General features: G+C 47.5%; 1 protein-coding gene across 5 annotated transcripts in view; it reads left to right on the forward strand.

Annotated features, from left to right (window-relative positions):
- The window catches only part of PRRC2C (proline rich coiled-coil 2C), a 113,376-nt gene that overhangs the window by 57,773 nt on the left and 36,192 nt on the right, over positions 1–19,411 (forward strand). For 4 of the 5 annotated variants that reach the window (XM_056523246.1, XM_056523245.1, XM_056523248.1 and 1 more), the window contains exons 11-18: positions 1,694–1,777; positions 2,229–2,721; positions 4,340–4,620; positions 5,316–5,562; positions 5,871–6,084; positions 14,669–16,987; positions 17,196–17,428; positions 18,392–18,543. In XM_056523246.1, coding sequence (XP_056379221.1) covers positions 1,694–1,777; positions 2,229–2,721; positions 4,340–4,620; positions 5,316–5,562; positions 5,871–6,084; positions 14,669–16,987; positions 17,196–17,428; positions 18,392–18,543 — 4,023 coding nt within the window. The remainder of the gene's footprint in view (positions 1–1,693; positions 1,778–2,228; positions 2,722–4,339; positions 4,621–5,315; positions 5,563–5,870; positions 6,085–14,668; positions 16,988–17,195; positions 17,429–18,391; positions 18,544–19,411) is intronic. The other variant, XM_056523247.1, reaches the window with a different exon arrangement.

Genomic DNA, 19,411 nt, shown 5'->3' on the forward strand with positions numbered 1-19,411 from the left:
GTTTATGGTTGCCCATTTGCTTTATTCGCCGTGTCATGTATTTTTGGCTACTTAGATGGGCTGGACGTAGACGGTGGTCTATACAAAGGTATTGGCAGAATTCTATATCAGGCCCGTAAGTTAATTGCACAGCACTGGTTGAGAGCCTCCCCTCCTACTATATACAAGATGATTGTAAAATTGAATCATATTATTAGATTGGAGTAAGGGATATATTGCAAGCGGAAGGCCATGCATACATTTGAACTCATTTGGGGCCCTTGGATTGATACCCCGGGGTAACCATCTGCATATTTACAGAGGACCCCCATGGAGGTGCTACCGGGGGGAATGTATGTAATTTGTTGTCTTGTTCGTATTTTTTCTATTTCTGGTGTCTTGCTGTGTCTTGTCTAATCCGATGTGCTGTGTCTTGTAGTTGTGTTCTTTTGTGTGGGTCACTCCATTGTCTGCACTCTCTTGTGCTGCCCTTCTACGTTTCCGTTTATAAGTTGTCATTCCGCAATGTGGTTATACGCTGGGATAACTTTTTTTTGTTATGCTGTATTATTTTACTTTCCATAATGTTGCCATAGTTCCATTGTGAGGGTCGTACACAGATCTTGGGGGTGGGGGGAATAGTTTATTTTTGTGGGCGGGAGGGAAGGGGGGGCGCTCATATCTGTGTTTTGTTTTTATGCAAAAATGTTTAATTAAAATGTTCTGATTTAAAATAAAGTTAAACACATTTTTTAATTACTTCTATTAAAAAATCTTAATCCTTCCAGTTCTTTTAGGTGCTGTATACTACAGAGGAAATGCTTTACTTTTTAGATTTCCCTCATGTCATGACCACAGTGCTCTCTGCTGACCTCTGCTGTCCATTTTAGGAACTGTCCAGAGCAGAAGAAAATCCCCATAGCAAACATATGCTGCTATGGACAGCAGAGGTCAGCAGAGGTCAGCAGAGAGCACCGTGGTCATGACATCAGAGAAATCTAAAAAGTAAAGAATTTCCTCTGTAGTATACAGCCCCTAAAAAGTACTGGAAGGATTAAGATTTTTTTAATAGAAGTAATTTACAAATCTGTTTAACTTTCTGGCACCAGTTGATTTAAAAAGAAAAGGTTTTCCATGAGTACCCCTTTTTTTTGCATACATAGCTCATACTGCATGTGATTATGAACAAGGGAAATACACTGGCAGCCGCTCATTCCTCTTTTTAAATCAAAAGTATCAGCCACGTTTAAACCCATTTGTAATGTATATGACCACATTACAAGGTATTTGTATTCTGCCAGTGTGTGACAACGAAATTCCCACTCTTTAGACCTAAAAGTTTACAATCTATATAAATAAATCAAATATATAGTGAATTTGAGTAGCTGTATTAGTCCAGTGATGCAAAATCAAATATGCTGCAACATTTTTAGATTTTTGCCTCTCTATCTCTCTCTCTCTCTCTCGGTCTCTGTCTCTCTCTCTCTGTCTCTCTCTCTCTGTCTCTCTCTCTTTCTCTCTGTCTCTCTCTCTTTCTCTCTGTCTCTCTACATATATATATATATATATATATATATATATATATATATATTTATTAATATAATTCCTTCTTATTTGTTTTTTTCTTATGGTAATTATTTAAATGTAATGTTGTATGGGGGGCAGCCATCTTGCCTAAGAAGTTTTTAACATTGTTTGCTTTGTCATGTTACAGGAGAGACGCCAAATGCCTCCATCCCTATTATCTCTCGACAAAAATATTCCACCTCTGTTGCAGCCAAAAAGCGCTCCTCAACAGGTATGGTTTTAGTATATTTCTTTTTTAGGATTACACTGGGAAAGCTGCTGACATTCACACAAACGTGTCCGTTGTGTTACCTAAGCCCAGTGGACTCCAAACTGTGGACCTCCAGATGTGGCAAAACTACAATTCCCAGCTTGCCCAGATAGCAGTTGGCTGCCCGGGCATGGTGGGAGTTGTAGTTTGGCAGCAGCAGGAAGTCCACCGTTTGGAGACCATTGTATTAGCATTACAGAAACTCAGTAAAAGAACATCAGTCTATCCCCCCCCCCCCCCTCCCTTTACAGTAGGACCACACACTATAATTGGAGGCATCTGTGTACCTTACACTTCCCAGCATATACATAAAATGGACACACATGGGATAAAAAATATATAATTATAATTTAATTTTTTTTCTGTTAACATCTATTTAAAAAATACTTGGGTTTTCTAACACATTTTGTAGCATCCGCCTCAAAGCCGCCCAGGTGCACCATCAAGACCGTCACCTTTACCGTCTCGACCCAGCGAGGATGAGATCTGGAAGCAAAGACGTAGACAACAAGCGGAGGTTTCTGCGGCCGTGGAGCGAGCCCGTAAGAGACGCGAGGAGGAGGAAAGGCGCATGGAAGAGCAAAGGAAAGCCGCATGTGCAGAAAAGTTAAAGCGTTTGAATGAGAAGTTTGCAGCCTCTGCCCCAACCCCTTCTGAGAAACCCGCACCTGAGAAACCAGTTGAAGAGCAGCCGGTCACCGAGCCGCCCCAGCCAGAGTCTCCTGTCCCCCAGGAGGAAAAGGAGGTCACCGATCATGAACAGCCTGAGGAAGAAAAGGAACCAGAGAGGCCAGAGACTCCAGTACAACACGAAGAAAAGGAAGACCTCATCACTCAGCCTGAAATCGAACCATCAGAAGAAAGTGAAAATGTTGCTGATTTAGAAGAAATGTCGCCTGAGCTAGGTAGACAATGTTTTGTAGACTAGTATGGGTGCAAACATTTCAATATTGACGTATTATATACACTGGTTTTAAAGGAGATCTGCAGCATAACACTTATGTCCCCCTGTGCCTCGGGCTGGAAAAACAGATAAAACAAACTTTAACCTTCCTATGTTCTCCCATTGCTCCTGTATCAGCGTCAAATTCCTCCGCTGCTGCTGGGCTCCATGCTACTTAGGCTCGAAACGTCACGCTTCGCTCAACGTATCGCCGGCCACAGCGATGTCCCGCCTCGACCAGTGATAGGCTGAGCACACTGTCATGTAAGGAGCCTGGACCCCATCTTTTTCCTGCTGCCCGGGCTCCCTACATGACAGTGCGCTCAGCCTATCCCCAGCCGAGGCGGGACATCTCTGTGGCAGGTGATACGTTGACTGCAGCATGACGTTTCGAGCCCAAGAAGCATGGAGCCCAGCAGCAGCGGAGGAATAGCAACAAGGGAACGTAGGAAGGTTAGTTAAAGTTTGTTTTGTTTTTGCAGCCCGCGCATAAGTGTTATGCTGCATATCCCCTTTAAAGACCTGTATCTAGATTATAAATACCTTTTAAGATAAATACTTGGGCTATCAAAGATTAAGAAAACAGCTTATTTCTTAAAAGAACAAACGGCACCGTCCCTGTTCTCAGGTTGGGTGTGGTATTGTAGCTCAGCTCTGTTGACGTCAATGGAGTCAAGTTGCAATACCACAAACAACCTGAGGACATGTGTGGTGCTGTTTTTGGTAGAAATTAGCTCTATTTTACTATTCAGGGATAACCCTTTTAACCTGCCCAGTCTGCATCAAACAAGGAATCCTGTACAAAACACATTATGTACTGGCAATCTGTTCTGTTTCCTACTAAGGGGAGATGCAAGGTTTAGCTTGTGGCAGGACTTAAAGGGGTTATCCAGGAAAAAACTTTTTATATATATATATATATATATATATATATATATGGGCGCACGCACACACACACACACCAACCAACTGGCTCCAGAAAGTTAAACGGATTTGTAAATTACTTCTATTAAAAAATCTTAATCCTTTCAGTACTTATGAGCTTCTGAAGTTGAGTTGTTTTCTAAGTGCTCTCTGATGACATGTGTCTCGGGAACTGCCCAGTTTAGAAGAGGTTTGCTATGGGGATTTTCTTCTAAACTGGTTCCTGAGGCATGTGTCATCAGAGAGCACTTAGAAAAGAACAACTCAACTTAAGAAGCTCATAAGTACTGAAAGGATTACAGATCTGTTTAACTTTCTGGAGCCTGTTGATTATATATATACATATATATATATATATATATATATATATATATATATATATATATATATATATATATATATATATATATATAATCAAGTTTTCCTGGATAACCCCTTTAATGACCTTTGTCTTATTCTAGACAGGACAGAGGGAAGGCTCCTGCTGCAGCCAGTGGTATTGCAGGCAGACACAGGTTTATGAGGAGATGGAGAGAAGAAATATATTAAATTGCCCAGATATGTTTTATGGTTTCCTTAAAATCAGGAAACCAAATTGTAAAAGTGGAGCCTGTTATTTTAAATTTAACATGGCAATGTGTGTTCTATATTTCTAGTAGTGTCAGAAGAACCACCCTTTACTAGGAAGGATAGTGTTTCAAGCGACCGAGCGGACACCCCTCCTGCCATACCTGTCCAGCTGCCGCCACTTGTTCTCCAGCCGCCTTCAGTTCCATCTCCGGTGTCTAATCTCCCACCTTCCCCGTCGCCATCTTCAGGCCCTGTGATCCCACATGAGAGTGAATCTGAAAGTGGAACACAAACGCGCCCCCCACTTTCTTCTGGATACTCAAAGCAGTTTCAGAAATCTTTGCCTCCAAGATTCCAGAGACAGCAGGTACAGTACTTTTTTTAAATGTTTTTTTCAGCAGTCCTGCAGGTCGTGTTATGGTCACTTCTCTTAAATGAACCCAGTTGTTACCTGAAAACCTAAAGTGTGCTTCTGGCCCTTTGTTCTGGCAATTAGTGTGGAGCACAGCACCCTGACCCCAACTGGTGATGATCACTCCGGATGAGACAAAAGTTGTCTATTAAGTCAATTTAAAGCCCACCTTTTCCTTGTGTCTGAAGATCGTATATGGAGCTGACACTTGTTCATCTTAAAGGGATACTCCGCTGCTCAGCGTTTGGAACTAACTGTCCCGAACGCTGAAGCCTGCGCTGGGAGCAAGTGACGTCATAGCCCCACCCCTTCATGATGTCACACCCCAACCCTCATGACGTCACGCCCCACCCCCTCAATGCAAGTCTATGGGAGGGGGCGTGATGGCTGTAGACTTGCATTGAGGGTGCGGGGCGTGACATCATGAGGGGTGGGGCTATGACATCTCGAGGGGGCGTGGCTATGACATCACTAACTCCCGGCTCCAGCGTTTGGGACAGTTTGTTCCAAACGCTGAGCAGCGGAGTACCCCTTTAAAGAACCATTAGTAAAAGCAACCCAAAACAAGTTGAAGAGTCAGGGGGCCCCTTATAAACATTAGATAGTGGAGAAGTGTTTTAACTTTCCAAATTTGCTGTTTAATTTCTCAGGAACAGATGAAACAGCAGCAGTGGCAGCAGCAGCAACAAGGTGTGCTATCCCAACCAGCCCAGTCACAACCTTCTAGTAGCCCTGTTCCTCCACCACAACACAGGCCTCTTTACCAGCCCTTGGGACCACATCCTCAACATTTGGCCTCCATGGCTTTTGATCCTCGCTGGTTAATGATGCAGCCTTACATGGATCCTCGAATGATGTCTGGAAGGCCAGCAATGGACATTCCACCAATGCATCCTGGTATGACTTTTATTTATTTTTATCTTTTGTTTGTCCACAATTGGTGCATGTTTGACATTAGGGAGAGTGGAGAAGGGCTCTGCCAGACACCTTTTAACCAGCGCTTTATCTCCTTGAGAACCAAAGGACCTTGCATCCAAAATGCTCAACCGTTCTTCCCTCCCGACCTCTGCAAACAGGAAGTCTCCATACAAATTAGGTTGATCACACGGATGGGTTCAGTCAACTTTTATTTGTTCAGCATAACTTTCTTGCAGTTTTTATCCCTAGGCAGATTTTTATGTACCTCTTGTGCTCTGTTTATACAGGAATGATACCAACCAAACCTCTGATGAGGCGTGAACAAATTGAACCCTCAACATCTGCTTCTGAACCATATGAACACATGGCTCGATCCGTTAGAGACCACGGTGTCCCAATATCTGAACCTCGCATGATGTGGGGAGCTGAGCCCTACCCACACCCTGACAGCCCACAGGTTTCATCCTCTACTAAAGAGCCAGAAGAGCCTGAAGATTACAGGTAGGATTGAATGGCAAAATGTACATTATTCATATGGTATAACTCTTTATAGGATTGGGATTCTAATATTTATTCACTATACTCCGGAAATACTGGTATAATGAAATAATTACTAAAATGTGAGGGGGTGGGTGCTCTTTTGTCTCCGCCAAGACTGTACACTACTCAGGTGCCCAATCAGGAACACAGCGTTTAGCTTAAAGGGGTACTCCACTGGCCAGTGTTCCGGCCACCGTCACGTCCCCTTCCATAGACTTGCATTTAGGGGGTGTTGCCCTATAGTCACAAGGGGCCGTGGCCGACCCCCACAGCGCGCACTGTGTTTGGGAGTAAATGTTCTGAACGCAGCCGGAACACTGGCCAGTGGAGTAGACCTTTTAAGCTCTTTTGCAGACAGAAAAGTGTGCTGTGGTGATCACGGGAAAGGGCGAGAGTGTTCTCACGACCCAACTTATTTATTATTGAATTCACACAAAATCTTGTGAATAATTGGAAATTCTCAACAACTTTCCCAACCTGTGAATCCTGACAGTAAATAGAGTACAGTGGGGGAAAAAGTATTGTCAGCCACCAATTGTGCAAGTTCTCCCACTTATAAAGATGAGAGGCTGTAATTTTCATCATAGGTTATAACCTCAACTATGACAGACATAATGAGAAGAAAAATCCATAAAATCGCATTAGTCTGATTTTTAAAGAATTTATTTGCAAATTATGGTGGAAAATAAGCATTTGGTAAATAACAAAAGTTCATCTCAATACTTTGTTATATCCCCTTTGTTGGCATTGACAGAGGTCAAAAGACAGAGGTTTTCTGTAAGTCTTCACAAGGTTTTTACACACACTACCGCACCGCAACCGCCCCCCCCCCCCCCGCCGCACTGCGTCGCACCCCCCCACCGCACCGCCCCGGCCCCATTGCCTCCCCCATCCCCGGTTTTATAATTACCTGTTCCCGGGGCCCACGCTACTTCTGGCTCCTGCTGCGTCCTGCGTTACGCTGTGCGCAATGACAAGTTACGTGCGCGACGTCACCTTCAGTGCGCACAGTGACAGCTCGGGAGGACGCCACCGGAGCCAGATGTAGAGTGGACCCCGGGAACAGGTAATAATAAAACTGGGGATGGGGGAGGCAATGGGGCCAGGGCGGTGCGTTGGGGGGTGCGGCGTTTCGGAGGGTCGTTCGCGGTGCGGTGGTGGGGGGAGCGGTGGCGGTGATGGGACTCAGGACCCCCGGACAGGCAGGGGGAGAGAAGCGGGAGGCGGCGGCGGCCTATGGCACCTCAAGCGCCCGCTTTAAATCAATGAACTGCAACGGTGTCGCGGGGGGATAAATAGCCGATAACTTATACCGGAATATCGGTATAAGTTATCGGCTATCGGCCCTTACCTCCACCGATTATCGGTATCGGCCCTAAAAAGACGATATCGGTCGATCCCTACTTCTTTTGGGGGTGTCCTACGGAGCGTCTCGTTGTCTTCTATGGAATCATCCCAGTAGATGTATCTGCGGCTGGAATTCCGGTACCTCTGCTGTGTGAGGGGCCTGATGGAGTGTTCCGTGGTCTATTTTGGTCCCATACCAGTAAGGCGGACAGTGTTCTGCATGGTTGCTTGCAACGCCTGTCGTACATCAAACGGCGGATATATCTGCGGCTGGAGTTCTGGTGCCCCGCTGCAGTGCGAGGTACCGAGGGAATGACTCTACGATGGACCCATACCAGTAAGCCGGACAGTTGTCTGCATGGTTTCCTCTGCCGTTTGTCACACGTCTCAGGGCTCATGTCTCTGTTGGTGCAGTTCCGATACCCCACTGCTGAGTGCGGTATATGGAGAACTGACCGATGTGTCTTCAGGACCCATACCAGTAAGCCAGACAGTGTTCTGCATGGTTTCGTCTGCCGATTGTTACACATATCACAGCTCAGGTATTGTCGCTGCAGTTCTGATACCCCACTGCTGGTGCAGTATATGGAGATCTGACCTGATGTGTCTTCAGCACCCATACCAGTAAGCCAGACATTTGTCTGCATGGTTTCCTCTGCCATTTGACACACTTGTCTCGGCGGAGGTGTCTGTGGAGGCAGTTCCGATACCCCACTGCCTTGTGCGATATATGGAGGACTGCTCCGATGTGTCTTAAGGACCCTAAGGCTTGTTACAAAGTCTTCTACGGACCCCTTCCAGTAACCCAGACAGTAGTCTGCATGGTTTCCTACAACGCCGGTCACACAATTCTCGGCTGCTGCATCTGCGACTAGAGTTCCATTTCCTCACTACTGTTGGTGAATATGGTGGTCTTCTGTGGATCCGCGCCAGTAGGCCAGACAGTGGTCTGCATAGTTGACTACACCGCCTGTCCTACATCACACGGCTGATGTCTGTGGCTGGTGTTCCAGTCCCTCTCTACTGAGTGAGGTACCGATGGGATGAATAGTTGTCGTCGGTGTGTCCCAGCCAGTAAGCCTCTCCGTGGTCTGCTGGTTGCTTACGCTGCCTGTCATACATCAGATGGCTGGTGTATCTGCGTCTGAGGTTCTGGTCCCTCACTGCCCAGTGAAGTGCCGGTGGTATGCTTGGTTGTCTTCTGTGTATCCATGCCGGCTGGCCAGATAGTGATCTGCAGGGTTGCCTACACCAGGTGAGGTGCCTATGGGATGCATCGTTATCTTGGACCCTTACCAGTAAGCCAGTCTTTAGTCTGCTTGGTGGTCTACAGCGCCTGTCCTACATCAACCAGCTGTTGTCTCTGCTTCTGCAGTTTCGGTACCTCGCTATTGTGGGTGACATCCGACGGAGTGTTCCATTATCCACCCTGGTCCATGCCAGTGAGCCAGCCGGTGGTCTGTGTAGTTGCCTGCCCCGACTGTCATACATCTCGCGTCTGATGTATCTGAGGCTAGGGTTCTAGTACCTCCCTCCTGAGCGAGGTGCCCATACACTATCTCGTTTTCCATGGTCCACTACCTGTCTACCTGGTAGGGTCTACAAGGTTCCCTTCGCCACTTGTTACGCGTCACATCACCGGTGTATCTGCGACTGGTCTTCCAAAACCTCACTACTGGGTGAGGTTCCCGCTGGGATGACTCGCTGGCCCCTAGGGACTCATACCGGTAAGCCAGACAGTTGTCTGAATTTTTTCTTCTGCCCACTCTCTCACGGCCGAAGGAGAGTGTGTGCATGCGGCTAGTGTTCCAGTACCCCACTCTGGTGCTTGGTATGCATGGAACTGACCCAGCATTTCCCATGGACACTATGCGGGATGTCAGGGATGCGTTACTCTTTTTCTCTGCTTCTCTCTATCTCTCCCCAGGGGGCGGGGTTTCTGGTCTCCCCACCCTTCCACTTTTGTCGTGGGTGCGCTGTCATCTCCGGTCAGGGTGTTCCCCTTCCCTACGCTCTGGGGGGGGGGTTCCTTGCTCAGCCAGACTGCTGCTTTGGGTCATCTACCATGCATTGTCGCCCTGTGGACGGTAGTTCACCGCTACAATGGTAGTTTTCGTGGGAGTCTCTCCGATTTGCCCCATGTGCCTTGTACACTGCACCACCTACTGATTTAATGGGTGGCCTGCTTGGCAGGTCCCTCTCTGCATGCCTGCTACTCTGTTTACGGGCCTATATCTCTCCCCACCGTGCGTCATCGTGTGCGGGACCAGGCGTGGCCACGGTCTTTTTCGCCCTATGGCCAGACTATGTCTGCTTGGTGTTCCAATCCTCCTGGTCGCCTCCCACATTCGGCTGCCACTGCAGCTGTGGTCCGGTGTATCTCTTCCAGGTGCAGTCCCGCTGATTGTGTGCATGTAGGTTCTTTGGTCCTCCTTTTTTCCTGTAGGTCACACTGTGTCGGCCTTTTTACCTGCTCCACATCCATTCTTCCTCTCCTGAGTCTGCGACTGCAGCCTGGGTGTCTAGCACCATTAGGAGATGGGGTGCGGATTTTTTGTTTTTTGTCTGTGGATTCCGGGGCCTTTCTTTGCAGCAACTGCAGCATCACTTGTTCTCCTTTCTTAGGTTGCACTCTTGGTCTGCTGTGGGCATAACTCCTTTCCTGCTGGTCCTGTGGATATTTCACAGTGTCTGCGGTCTTGGTCCGCCGCTGTTGTCATGGGGTCCTGATGTTTGTGTTCCTACATATGCTAGGACCGTTTCGTAGGTGTAGAGCCACCTTTTTTTGCTCGGTGAGTGCACCCCGGGGCTTCCGGTGCTGTTGTATCCACAGTTCCGGGGCGGTTGAGCTCCTCTGTTCTGACATGGGGCCTGCTGGGGCACCTGTCTGCTCAGACCCTCCCTGTGCTTCCGGGTGTTCTTTTCCAGGGATTCTGTTCGTGTGATTCAGGTACCTCCTCGTCACTATCTGGATTGACCCTCAATAGGGATCGACCGATTATCGGTATGGCCGATATTATCGGCCGATAATCACGATTTTGGGCATTATCGGCAATTATCTTGCAGATAAGCCGATAATGCCCCGCACCGCCCCCACCGCACCGTGACCGCCACCCCCTCGACCCGCCGCACCGCACCCCCGACCCACCGCACCGCGTCGCACCCCCCACCGTGATGCTAGGCGGTACACCGGTATGGATTTTTTCCCATACCGCTATACCAGTCGGGCCCCTCCCCCACCCTCGGAGTCAATAAAAAAATTAAACTTACCCGTAATGGGGGTGGTCCAGGCCATCCTTCCTTCATGTAGTGTCCGGGGGCGTTCCGGGTGGAGGGTGGTCCGGTCCGGGCTGTCCTTCTTCTCCCACGGTCTTCTTCTCCACTCCGGACAGGCTCCGGCCTAGTACGCTGCATAGACGCCGCTACGCCGTGACGTCAGGTGCGTCGCTGCGCACGGGCTTCACTGAGCAGCGACGTCTATGCAGCGTACTAGGCCGGAGCCTGCCCGTGGTGGAGAAGATGACCGCCGGAGAAGGACAGCCCGGACCGGACCACCCTCCACCCGGAACACACCCGGACACTACATGAACGATGGATGGATGGATGGCCCGGAGCACCCTGGCAGGTAGGGGAGAGAAGCGGGTGGTGGCGGTGGTCTATGGCCCCGCAAAAGCCACTGCAGATCATTGATTTAAAGCGCCCGCTTTAAATCAATGATCTGCAGCGGTGTCGCAGGGGGTTAAATAGCCGATAACTTATATCGGTATAAGGTATCGGCCCTAAAAAAACGATATCGATCGATCCCTAACCCTCAACGGCTCTTGTATTTTTTTGCCAAGCTCCGGAGGCGGGGCTCCGATCCCTCCTGGATCGCACGGTGGCTCCTCCAGGCGGCGATGGTTGCCGCTAGAGCCGGGGGGGGGGCTTCGTCCACCCAGTGCTTGCATTTCCCTGCTCCCTCTGCGCCTAGCGCGCTTGCCGCCCCCCATTTCACTTGGGGTGCGGGGATCAGGGTGCCGTCGTATGTCTGTACTTGGGTTGTCGTCTTGACCACCCTTGTTTTTTTCCCTCCTGGAGGGACTATTTGAATTTTGCTAAGATGCATTCATCGGTGGATTTTACAGTCTGGGCTTGTGTGCTTTCTGTCCGCTATCACAGCCTAGTTCTTTGTATGTCCTTCTTCCCCTTTTGTCTGTGTCAGTCGTACTTCATTGACTCCAGGTCTTCTGGGGGTAATTCTTCCTATGCCCGGACCCTGGGAGTCCAAGCTGGGCTCTTATTGGTTCTCCTCCATTTCCGTTCTGACGGGAGGTTTCTTGAAGCTGCTCAGATTTTCTCAGACCACTCTGATCTATCACTGTTGGCTCCCTTGATTTGGACTCTGTCCTGCGATGCTGCGGTGTGCCTTCTTTTCAGGCGGCTTTTCGATTCCTTGAGCCTTGCTGATGGTTCCGTGATTGGACATTTGTAGTGGCTGGCCCCTGACTCATCAGTGATCCTTTGGTCGGTGGCAGTATTCCTGTTCTGCTCTCCTTCCCTTCTTCCCAGAAGTTTTTTTTCGCAGGAGAGTTTTTTTCATGGACATCGGGTTCCCTTTTTCCTGGGTTTTCTTGCCTCTCTATTTGACCCAGGTGCCTTGGGTCTCTACAGAGGATGGATCTTTCCCTTGGTGTTCTGGTCCTTCTACTTGGATGGGAGATCTTACAGGAACTCATTGTTCTGGGCCTCGTATGTCACCGATCTGGGGACTCGTCCATAGACCTTGTGGGCATGCAAGTTCAGTCTTGGACTGTCTCCTTTTCACTGATGTTTGTTTTTTTCCCACCCTAGGGGACTGCTTTGGTACGTCCCATCAGTTAGGTGTCCCCCAATGAAGAGCGAACGAGAAAAGATTTTTTTTGTACTCACTGTAAAATCTCTTTCTCGTAGCCTTCATTGGGGGACGCCGCACCCACCCATTTCTTCTCTTCCGGTTCTTGGGTTGTTTCCGGGATTCCTTACTACAGTCCTTCGGACGTATTTCCTCTTGGGCTTCTCCTACTGCTTTGTGACAAAACTGATTACCTCACTGCAGGTGGGCGGGTATATCCTGCCAGGGATTAGACGACTTTTCTTTTTCCTAGTGTCAGCGCCACCTAGTGGCTGGAGCATATACCCATCAGTTAGGTTCCCCCAATGAAGGCTACGAGAGAGAGATTTTACGGTTAGTACAAAAAAATCTCCTTTTTCCAGATGTTGTAAAACTACAACTCTCAGCATGCCTAGTCAGTCAAGGCATGCTGGGAGTTGTAGCTCTGTAACATCTGGCCCTTCAGATGTTGCCGAACTACAACTCCCATCATGCCTGGACAGTCTTGGAGTTAAAGTTTTGCAACATCTGGTGGCTCACAATTTGGAGACCACTATACTGTGGTCTCTAAACTGTTCTCCTCCAGTTCATTTACAAAGACCCCCCCCCCCCCCCCCAGATGTGACCCCGTTATGGAAACTACATCCCTCACAGAATGTAACAAGGGGTGCAGTGAGCATTTACGCCCCACAGGTGTCTGACAGATTTTTGGAACAGTGGTCCGTGAAAAGAAAAATGTTTCATTTGCACAGCTCATTGTTCCAAAGATCTGTCAGACACCTGTGGGGAGTAAATGCTCATTGCACCCCTTGTTACATTCCGTGAGGGGTCTAGTTTCCAAAATGGGGTCACATGTGGAGGGGGTCCACTTTTCTGGCACCACGGGGGCTTTGTAAACGCACATGACTCCCGGTTTCTATTCCAAATAAATTCTCTTCAAAAGCTCAATGGCGCTCCTCCTCTCCTGAGCATTGTAGTTCACCCGCAGAGCACTTTATATCAACATATGGGGTATTTCCTTACTCAAAAGAAATGGGGTTTCAAATTTTGGGGGCCATTTTTTCCTATTGCCCCTTGTGAAAATGAAAAATTTGGGGTTACACCAGCATTTTTGTAAAAAAAATCAAATGTTTCATTTTCACGTCCCACTTTAACGAAAGTTTGTCAATCACCTGTGGGGTGTTAAAGGAGTACTCTGCCCCTAGGTATCTTATCCCCTATCCAAAGGACCCCCGGGATCTTGGCTGCGCACCCCGCTATCATTACCGCACAGAGCTTGCTCGCTCTGTGTGTAATGACCGGCTATACAGGGGCCGGAGCATCGTGATGTCACAGCTCCGCCCCCTCATGATGGCCGCCACGCCCTTTCCCATAGACTTGTATTTAGGGGGGCGGAGCCGTGACCTAACGATAACAATCTGACATCTTATCCCCTATCCTTTGGTTAGGGGATCAGACGCTAGGGGCAGAGTACCCTTTAGGGCTCACTGTTTTCCTTGTTGCGTTCCTTGAGGGGTGTATTTTCCCAAATAATATGCCATTTGTTTTTTTGTTTTTTTTTGCTGTTCTGGCACCATGGGGGCTTCCTAAATGTGACATGCGCCGTAAAAACCATTTCAGCAAAGTTCACTTTCCAAAATCCCATTGTCCCTCCTTCCCTTCTGAACCCTGTAGTGCGCTTGCAGAGCACTTTACATCCACATATGAGGTATTTCCTTACTCGAGAGAAATAGGGTTGCAAATTTTCAACCAATATATAATTTATTTGGGATCTCCTTTTTCCTTTACAAGCAGAGAGCTTCAAATTCAGAAAAATGCTAAATTTTGTAATTGTTCATGAAATTTGGGAATTTTTCACCAACAAATTATGCAAGTATGGACAAAAATTTACCCATAACAAAGAAGAATATGTTACGACAAAAAAATCTCTGAACCAAATTCATAAGTTAAAGCATAAATTATTAATGCTTAAAGTGACGGTCAGATGTGCAAAAAATGCTCTGGATCTTAAGGTCAAAATGGGCTTTGTCCTTAAGGGTTAAATAAGTAACAGGTCTATGAGAGCCAGAAATTTCCACCATAATTTGCAAATAAATTCTTTAAAAATCTATGTGATTTTATGTATTTTTTTTTCTCTTATTCTGTCTCTTAGTTGAGGTATAACTATGATGAAAATTACAGGCCTCTCTCATCTTTTTAAGTGGGAGAACTTGCACCATTGGTGGCTGACTAAATACTTTTTTCCCCCCCACTGTAGAATACTGTAAGTCTGAAACATCATTCCACGCTAAAACCTAACACTCTGTTAGGGCATTTGTGTGTAACTTTCTTAATCTTTCTATTATATAGATCTGAAACACCACTGGACCAAGATGTCATCACTGAGAACTACTCATTGGACCACAGTCCATTTGAACCCCAGCACAAAGCTGATTTCTTTTCTAGAACCCGTGAGCCAGATCTTCACAGTGCACCTATCAGACATCCAGAGCCTATCCAACTACCTCAGGCAGAAGAAAAAGACTCAGTAATATCCGCATATGAACCATCAGAGAAGCAAGCGCCTATAGAGGAAGTGACTCACATTGATATCCAACCCGTGTTAACCAGGACTTTATCCAGTGAGTCTTCTCACACTCAGAAACAAGAGGAGAGGAGGGTGGATACAGTACAGATGAACACAAAAGTCTCCATCAGACCAGCTGAACCTGTGAAAGAAATCATAGAGGAGAAACAAAGGAAAGAAAGTTTTCAGAGTTCGAAGCCACTCGATATATCAAAACCAGAAAAGCCTTTCAAACCAAAGTCAGAAACAAGGTGGGGCCCAAGACCGGGATCCCGGAGCCGAGAAGAAGGTTTAGATAGACCAGTAAGGCGATCCGGCCCCATCAAAAAACCTATTCTTCGTGACATGAAAGAAGAGCGTGAAATGAGGAAAGAAAAGGAAGAGGAAAAGACTGGACATGAAAAACCTATAAGAGAAAGAAGAGAAGAGAAACAAGACAAAGTGGAAAAGAAAACGCTACCGCAGCAGCCAGTGCCAAGTTCAGTGTCCACCATAAATAAAGCTGAGCAAGAGAAACAATCACAAGACACCGCTACTCTTCCTAAAGTGTCAAGTACCAATACGCTACATAAAGAAAAGTCATTGGAAAACATTTCAGATCCAATACCCAAACCAGTCACCCAACCAGCGTCAACCAATCAGCCAAATAAGGAAGATAAAATAGTGCGTGTGGTTAGCAAGGAAAATAAAGAACTTCCTCCTGAAAAGCCCAAATCAGATGCTAAACCTCCGTTAGCATCACAGCCCTCACATACAATGGTGCCGCATCGAAGGGACCCTATTCTTCCACCTCGTGCTTATAGGAAAGAGGCTAGAGACAGAGACTGGTTTCCTGATCAGGGCTATAGGGGTCGAGGCCGGGGAGAGTATTATTCCAGAGGAAGGAGCTATAGGGGATCTTATGGAGGCAGGGGACGTGGAGGTAGAGGGCAAAACAGAGAATATACGCATTACAGAGATTCCAAGATGCGCTCTGATCCTGCTCCTCCTGGCTCCGGAAGGCGAAGGGACGAAAGTGAAACGCGTAGCGAAAGTTCAGATTTCGAGGTCTTGCCGAAAAGGAGGAGACAGCATGGTTCCGAAACGGACTCTGACAGCGAAGTTCATGAGAGCGCAAGCGACACTCCTCTGTCCGATAAGGAGACTTCCACTAGAATCAAACCTCGTAGAGACGATCGCTCAGATATCAAAAGAGCGCCAAAATCTGCGTCTCTCTTAAAGTCAGAAGCTGGAATGTCAAGGGCAGAAGTCAAACTGCCTGAAAGGCACTTCCCTAGAGAAGACGACAACAGAACGAGACCTGGCTTCTTGCCGAAGGGTGAACCTTCCCGTAGAGGAAGAGGGGCGGGAAGTTTCCGTCGTGGAGGTAGGGAGCCTGGCATGCGTCCGTCACGCCCTCCTCCACCAAGAAGATCTAACTACAGAGACAACCAGTGGATGCCACGGCAGCAGGATTTAAGGCCGCCCCCACCTCCCCGTATGGACGAAGGGGAAAACAGACATCACGAGCACCAAGTGTTACCTCCGGGGGAAAAGAGACCACCTGTTAAGTTTGAACGCAAGTTTGACCCCTCAAGGGACCGACCAAGGAGGCAAAGGCCTACGCGACCACCTAGACAGGACAAGCCTCCACGATTCAGACGTTTAAAAGAACGGGAAAGAGAAGACGCGGGCAAACCTGCCGAAGTCACCGGCTCTTCCAATCAAGGCGTGCCATCCTCTAATAGTGTCCACGAACTCCCATCCGATTTTTCAGGCAACAAGACCCCAGATCTGTCTAACCATAATTCGTCCGACCAGGCCAATGAAGAATGGGAAACCGCTTCCGAAAGTAGCGACTTCAACGAACGAAGGGAGAGGGACGAGCGGAAAGCTGCAACTTCTGCCAGTATCCAGTCACCAGCTCCAAACAAAACGGCTGATGGTTTGGGGCAATCGCCACCTAAAAGGGAAAGCGCCAAAAGAAGTTTCTCCAGCCAGAGGCCTGGCATGGATCGGCAGAACCGTCGCGGCAATACCGGTGCGCCGAAACCAAGCAGGCATTACTCTGGTCCCAGGGGAGAAAGGCGAAGCGGAACATCATTACAAAGGGGAAAAAGAGGGTAAGACATCTGCCATAGCTTTTATGTTGTGTCTACGACAGTGTTTCCCAACCAAGGTACAAAACTACAACACCCAGCATGCCCGAACAGCCTTTGGCTGTCCGGACATGCTGGGAGTTGTAGTTTTGCAACAGCTGGAAAACACTGCTCTACAATAAGTTAGATAAGCGGAAATAATTATTTCATTTACTTCTTACCGACCCATCAGGACAATGGATGATCAGACTTTAGGATTAAGCCAAGTAGATTCGTCGGGTGGCAGCAGCAACGCTCACCACTATCACAACTATCACCCCCATCCTGAAGATGGCAGTACCTCAGCACAGTCAAAAGCTTCTAAGGATGTCCCAGGCAAGAAGAAGGAAGAGCCTAAGCTAGTTGTCAAGAAACCTAAGGAGAAAGTGGACGCCTTGTCCCAGTTTGACCTGAACAACTATGCAAGTATGTTCCCATTTTTTGACCTAGTATGCTTTATATAATGTGTTGTTCCAAATTAAGGCAGGGACCATTAACCTCCTCAACAACATGTGACGGTCCGTCACGCCAAAACATGTCGTTACCGACGTGACCGACCTAATCCGTCATGGTGTAAAACAAACAGAAAACGATCAACGATGCTCTTTCAGCGGTGGGGCCCAGCTGTCAGTCACAGCCGAGATACTGCCACAGCTGCTGTTTTAACTCTGTAATCACCACGGAATCTATAGGACTGACTGTGGAAGGGTGCTCCCAATGGTTGTTGTGGCAGCAGAAGGCCAGCTGATGGCCTCCTGTGTACCAAGCATGGAGGCCTGTCTCCCAGCCATAGTCATAAAGCGGAATACAATGCCCTTACAGCCTCCTCCTCCCTCTCTCTGGCAACACCCCTGTACCCATAGTTGTCTCCCATTTTTCCCTCCCAAATCCTTACCAGCCCATCAGATGTGAGGTCATAGGGGGAAATTCATCATTGAACACTCAGGCCCCGACCGATCAAAACTATTCATATGTCTCTATGACATATCAAAAGTTTTTTTTTTTTTTCATGTCCGTGCTCATTTAAGAAATTGTACATGCACCATAATAAATTGTCTCAATTCAGGACAACCAAACAGAAATACAGGGGCTCAACCTCTATATAAGAGGGTACATATCAGAGTGCAGAGCAGTCTATTTCAATAACCATACACAAAAAAGATGATATACAAAGTGTATCTGCCTCTTATCTCTCTGTGCGAATTTTTAAAATGTGCAAGCGGGAAAAGACACACATGAATGATACTTACACGTGTGTTGGATTTGTGTATATTGTGGAAAATCTGTGCCCCATGCTTAGAAATTCCCATTCCAAAAACTTGTTGGTTTTTATTTATTGCTCCCTATTGTATTTATTGTGGCACCTTACCTACACCCCATTGGTTTCAGGTGTTGTAATAATAGACGACCACCCTGAAGTTACAACTCTAGAAGACTCACAGTCCAACCTCAATGATGGCTTCACAGAAGTAGTGTCCAAAAAGCAACAGAAACGTTTACAGGATGAAGAGCGGAGAAAGAAGGAAGAGCAAACGGTACAGGTATAATGTTGTGTGACAGCTGTAAGCTTGTATGTATTGTGCAGCCCTTATGGGAGCATTTACTGTACAGTCCAGAACTAGAACACAGGACAGTGCTATATGTAGCAAAATCTGAGAAAGTTTGATATTTTATTTCCCTGTTTTGAGGGTTGCCCTTCGAGCTTGAGATGAAGTCTTACTTGATCACGTACTAGCCTGGATTTCTCGGACGCTCTTTATTGGAGGGCACATACTGATGGGTATATGCTCTTGCCATTAAGAGGCGTGGACACTAGGGGGAAAAAAAGTCTGCTCCTCCCTGGCAGTATATGCCTGCCCACTGGAAGTGAGGTAATCAGTTTTAGCTAGTGTCAGTAGGAGGCAAGACACAGGTCTGGGAGCTACACAGACCATGTCGTTTTTGTTTTTTTTATATTATTTTCTAGTAAGGGATGCTTAGTTAGGTTTTTATCTCATTTTTGATTCCCTTTTTCAGGTGGGGGTTCAGGAGCATGGCGCTACCTGTTCCCCCATATTCGACAAAAGGGCACGGAACATAAGAGAATGGGCTGTCAACCCTTTATCGCCAATGGCCAGCGCCTGGAGGTTGTACCCTGGGTCCGGGTCCTGTACTTGCCTCTGCTAGCCCTGCAATCTAAGCTTGGTATGATGCAGCGTGGCGATAAGCTGGGTGAAGACTTCAGGGTGATTATAAGAAGATGTTGCCATGGGTGAGTATGTACTACAACCCCCTTTCCCTCCCTCTTGCTCATCTAGGGGTCCCCTTCCTCTCATGTGCCCAGCTCCTTAGCCGCCATTACATGTGGCTGTGCTGGGCCGGACCCCTCATGGCTCCTGTCGCCATTCTGGAGGGGATAGTCCGGTGAAC

Source organism: Hyla sarda, chromosome 6 (assembly GCF_029499605.1).
Source record: "Hyla sarda isolate aHylSar1 chromosome 6, aHylSar1.hap1, whole genome shotgun sequence".
Lineage (NCBI taxonomy): Eukaryota > Metazoa > Chordata > Amphibia > Anura > Hylidae > Hyla > Hyla sarda.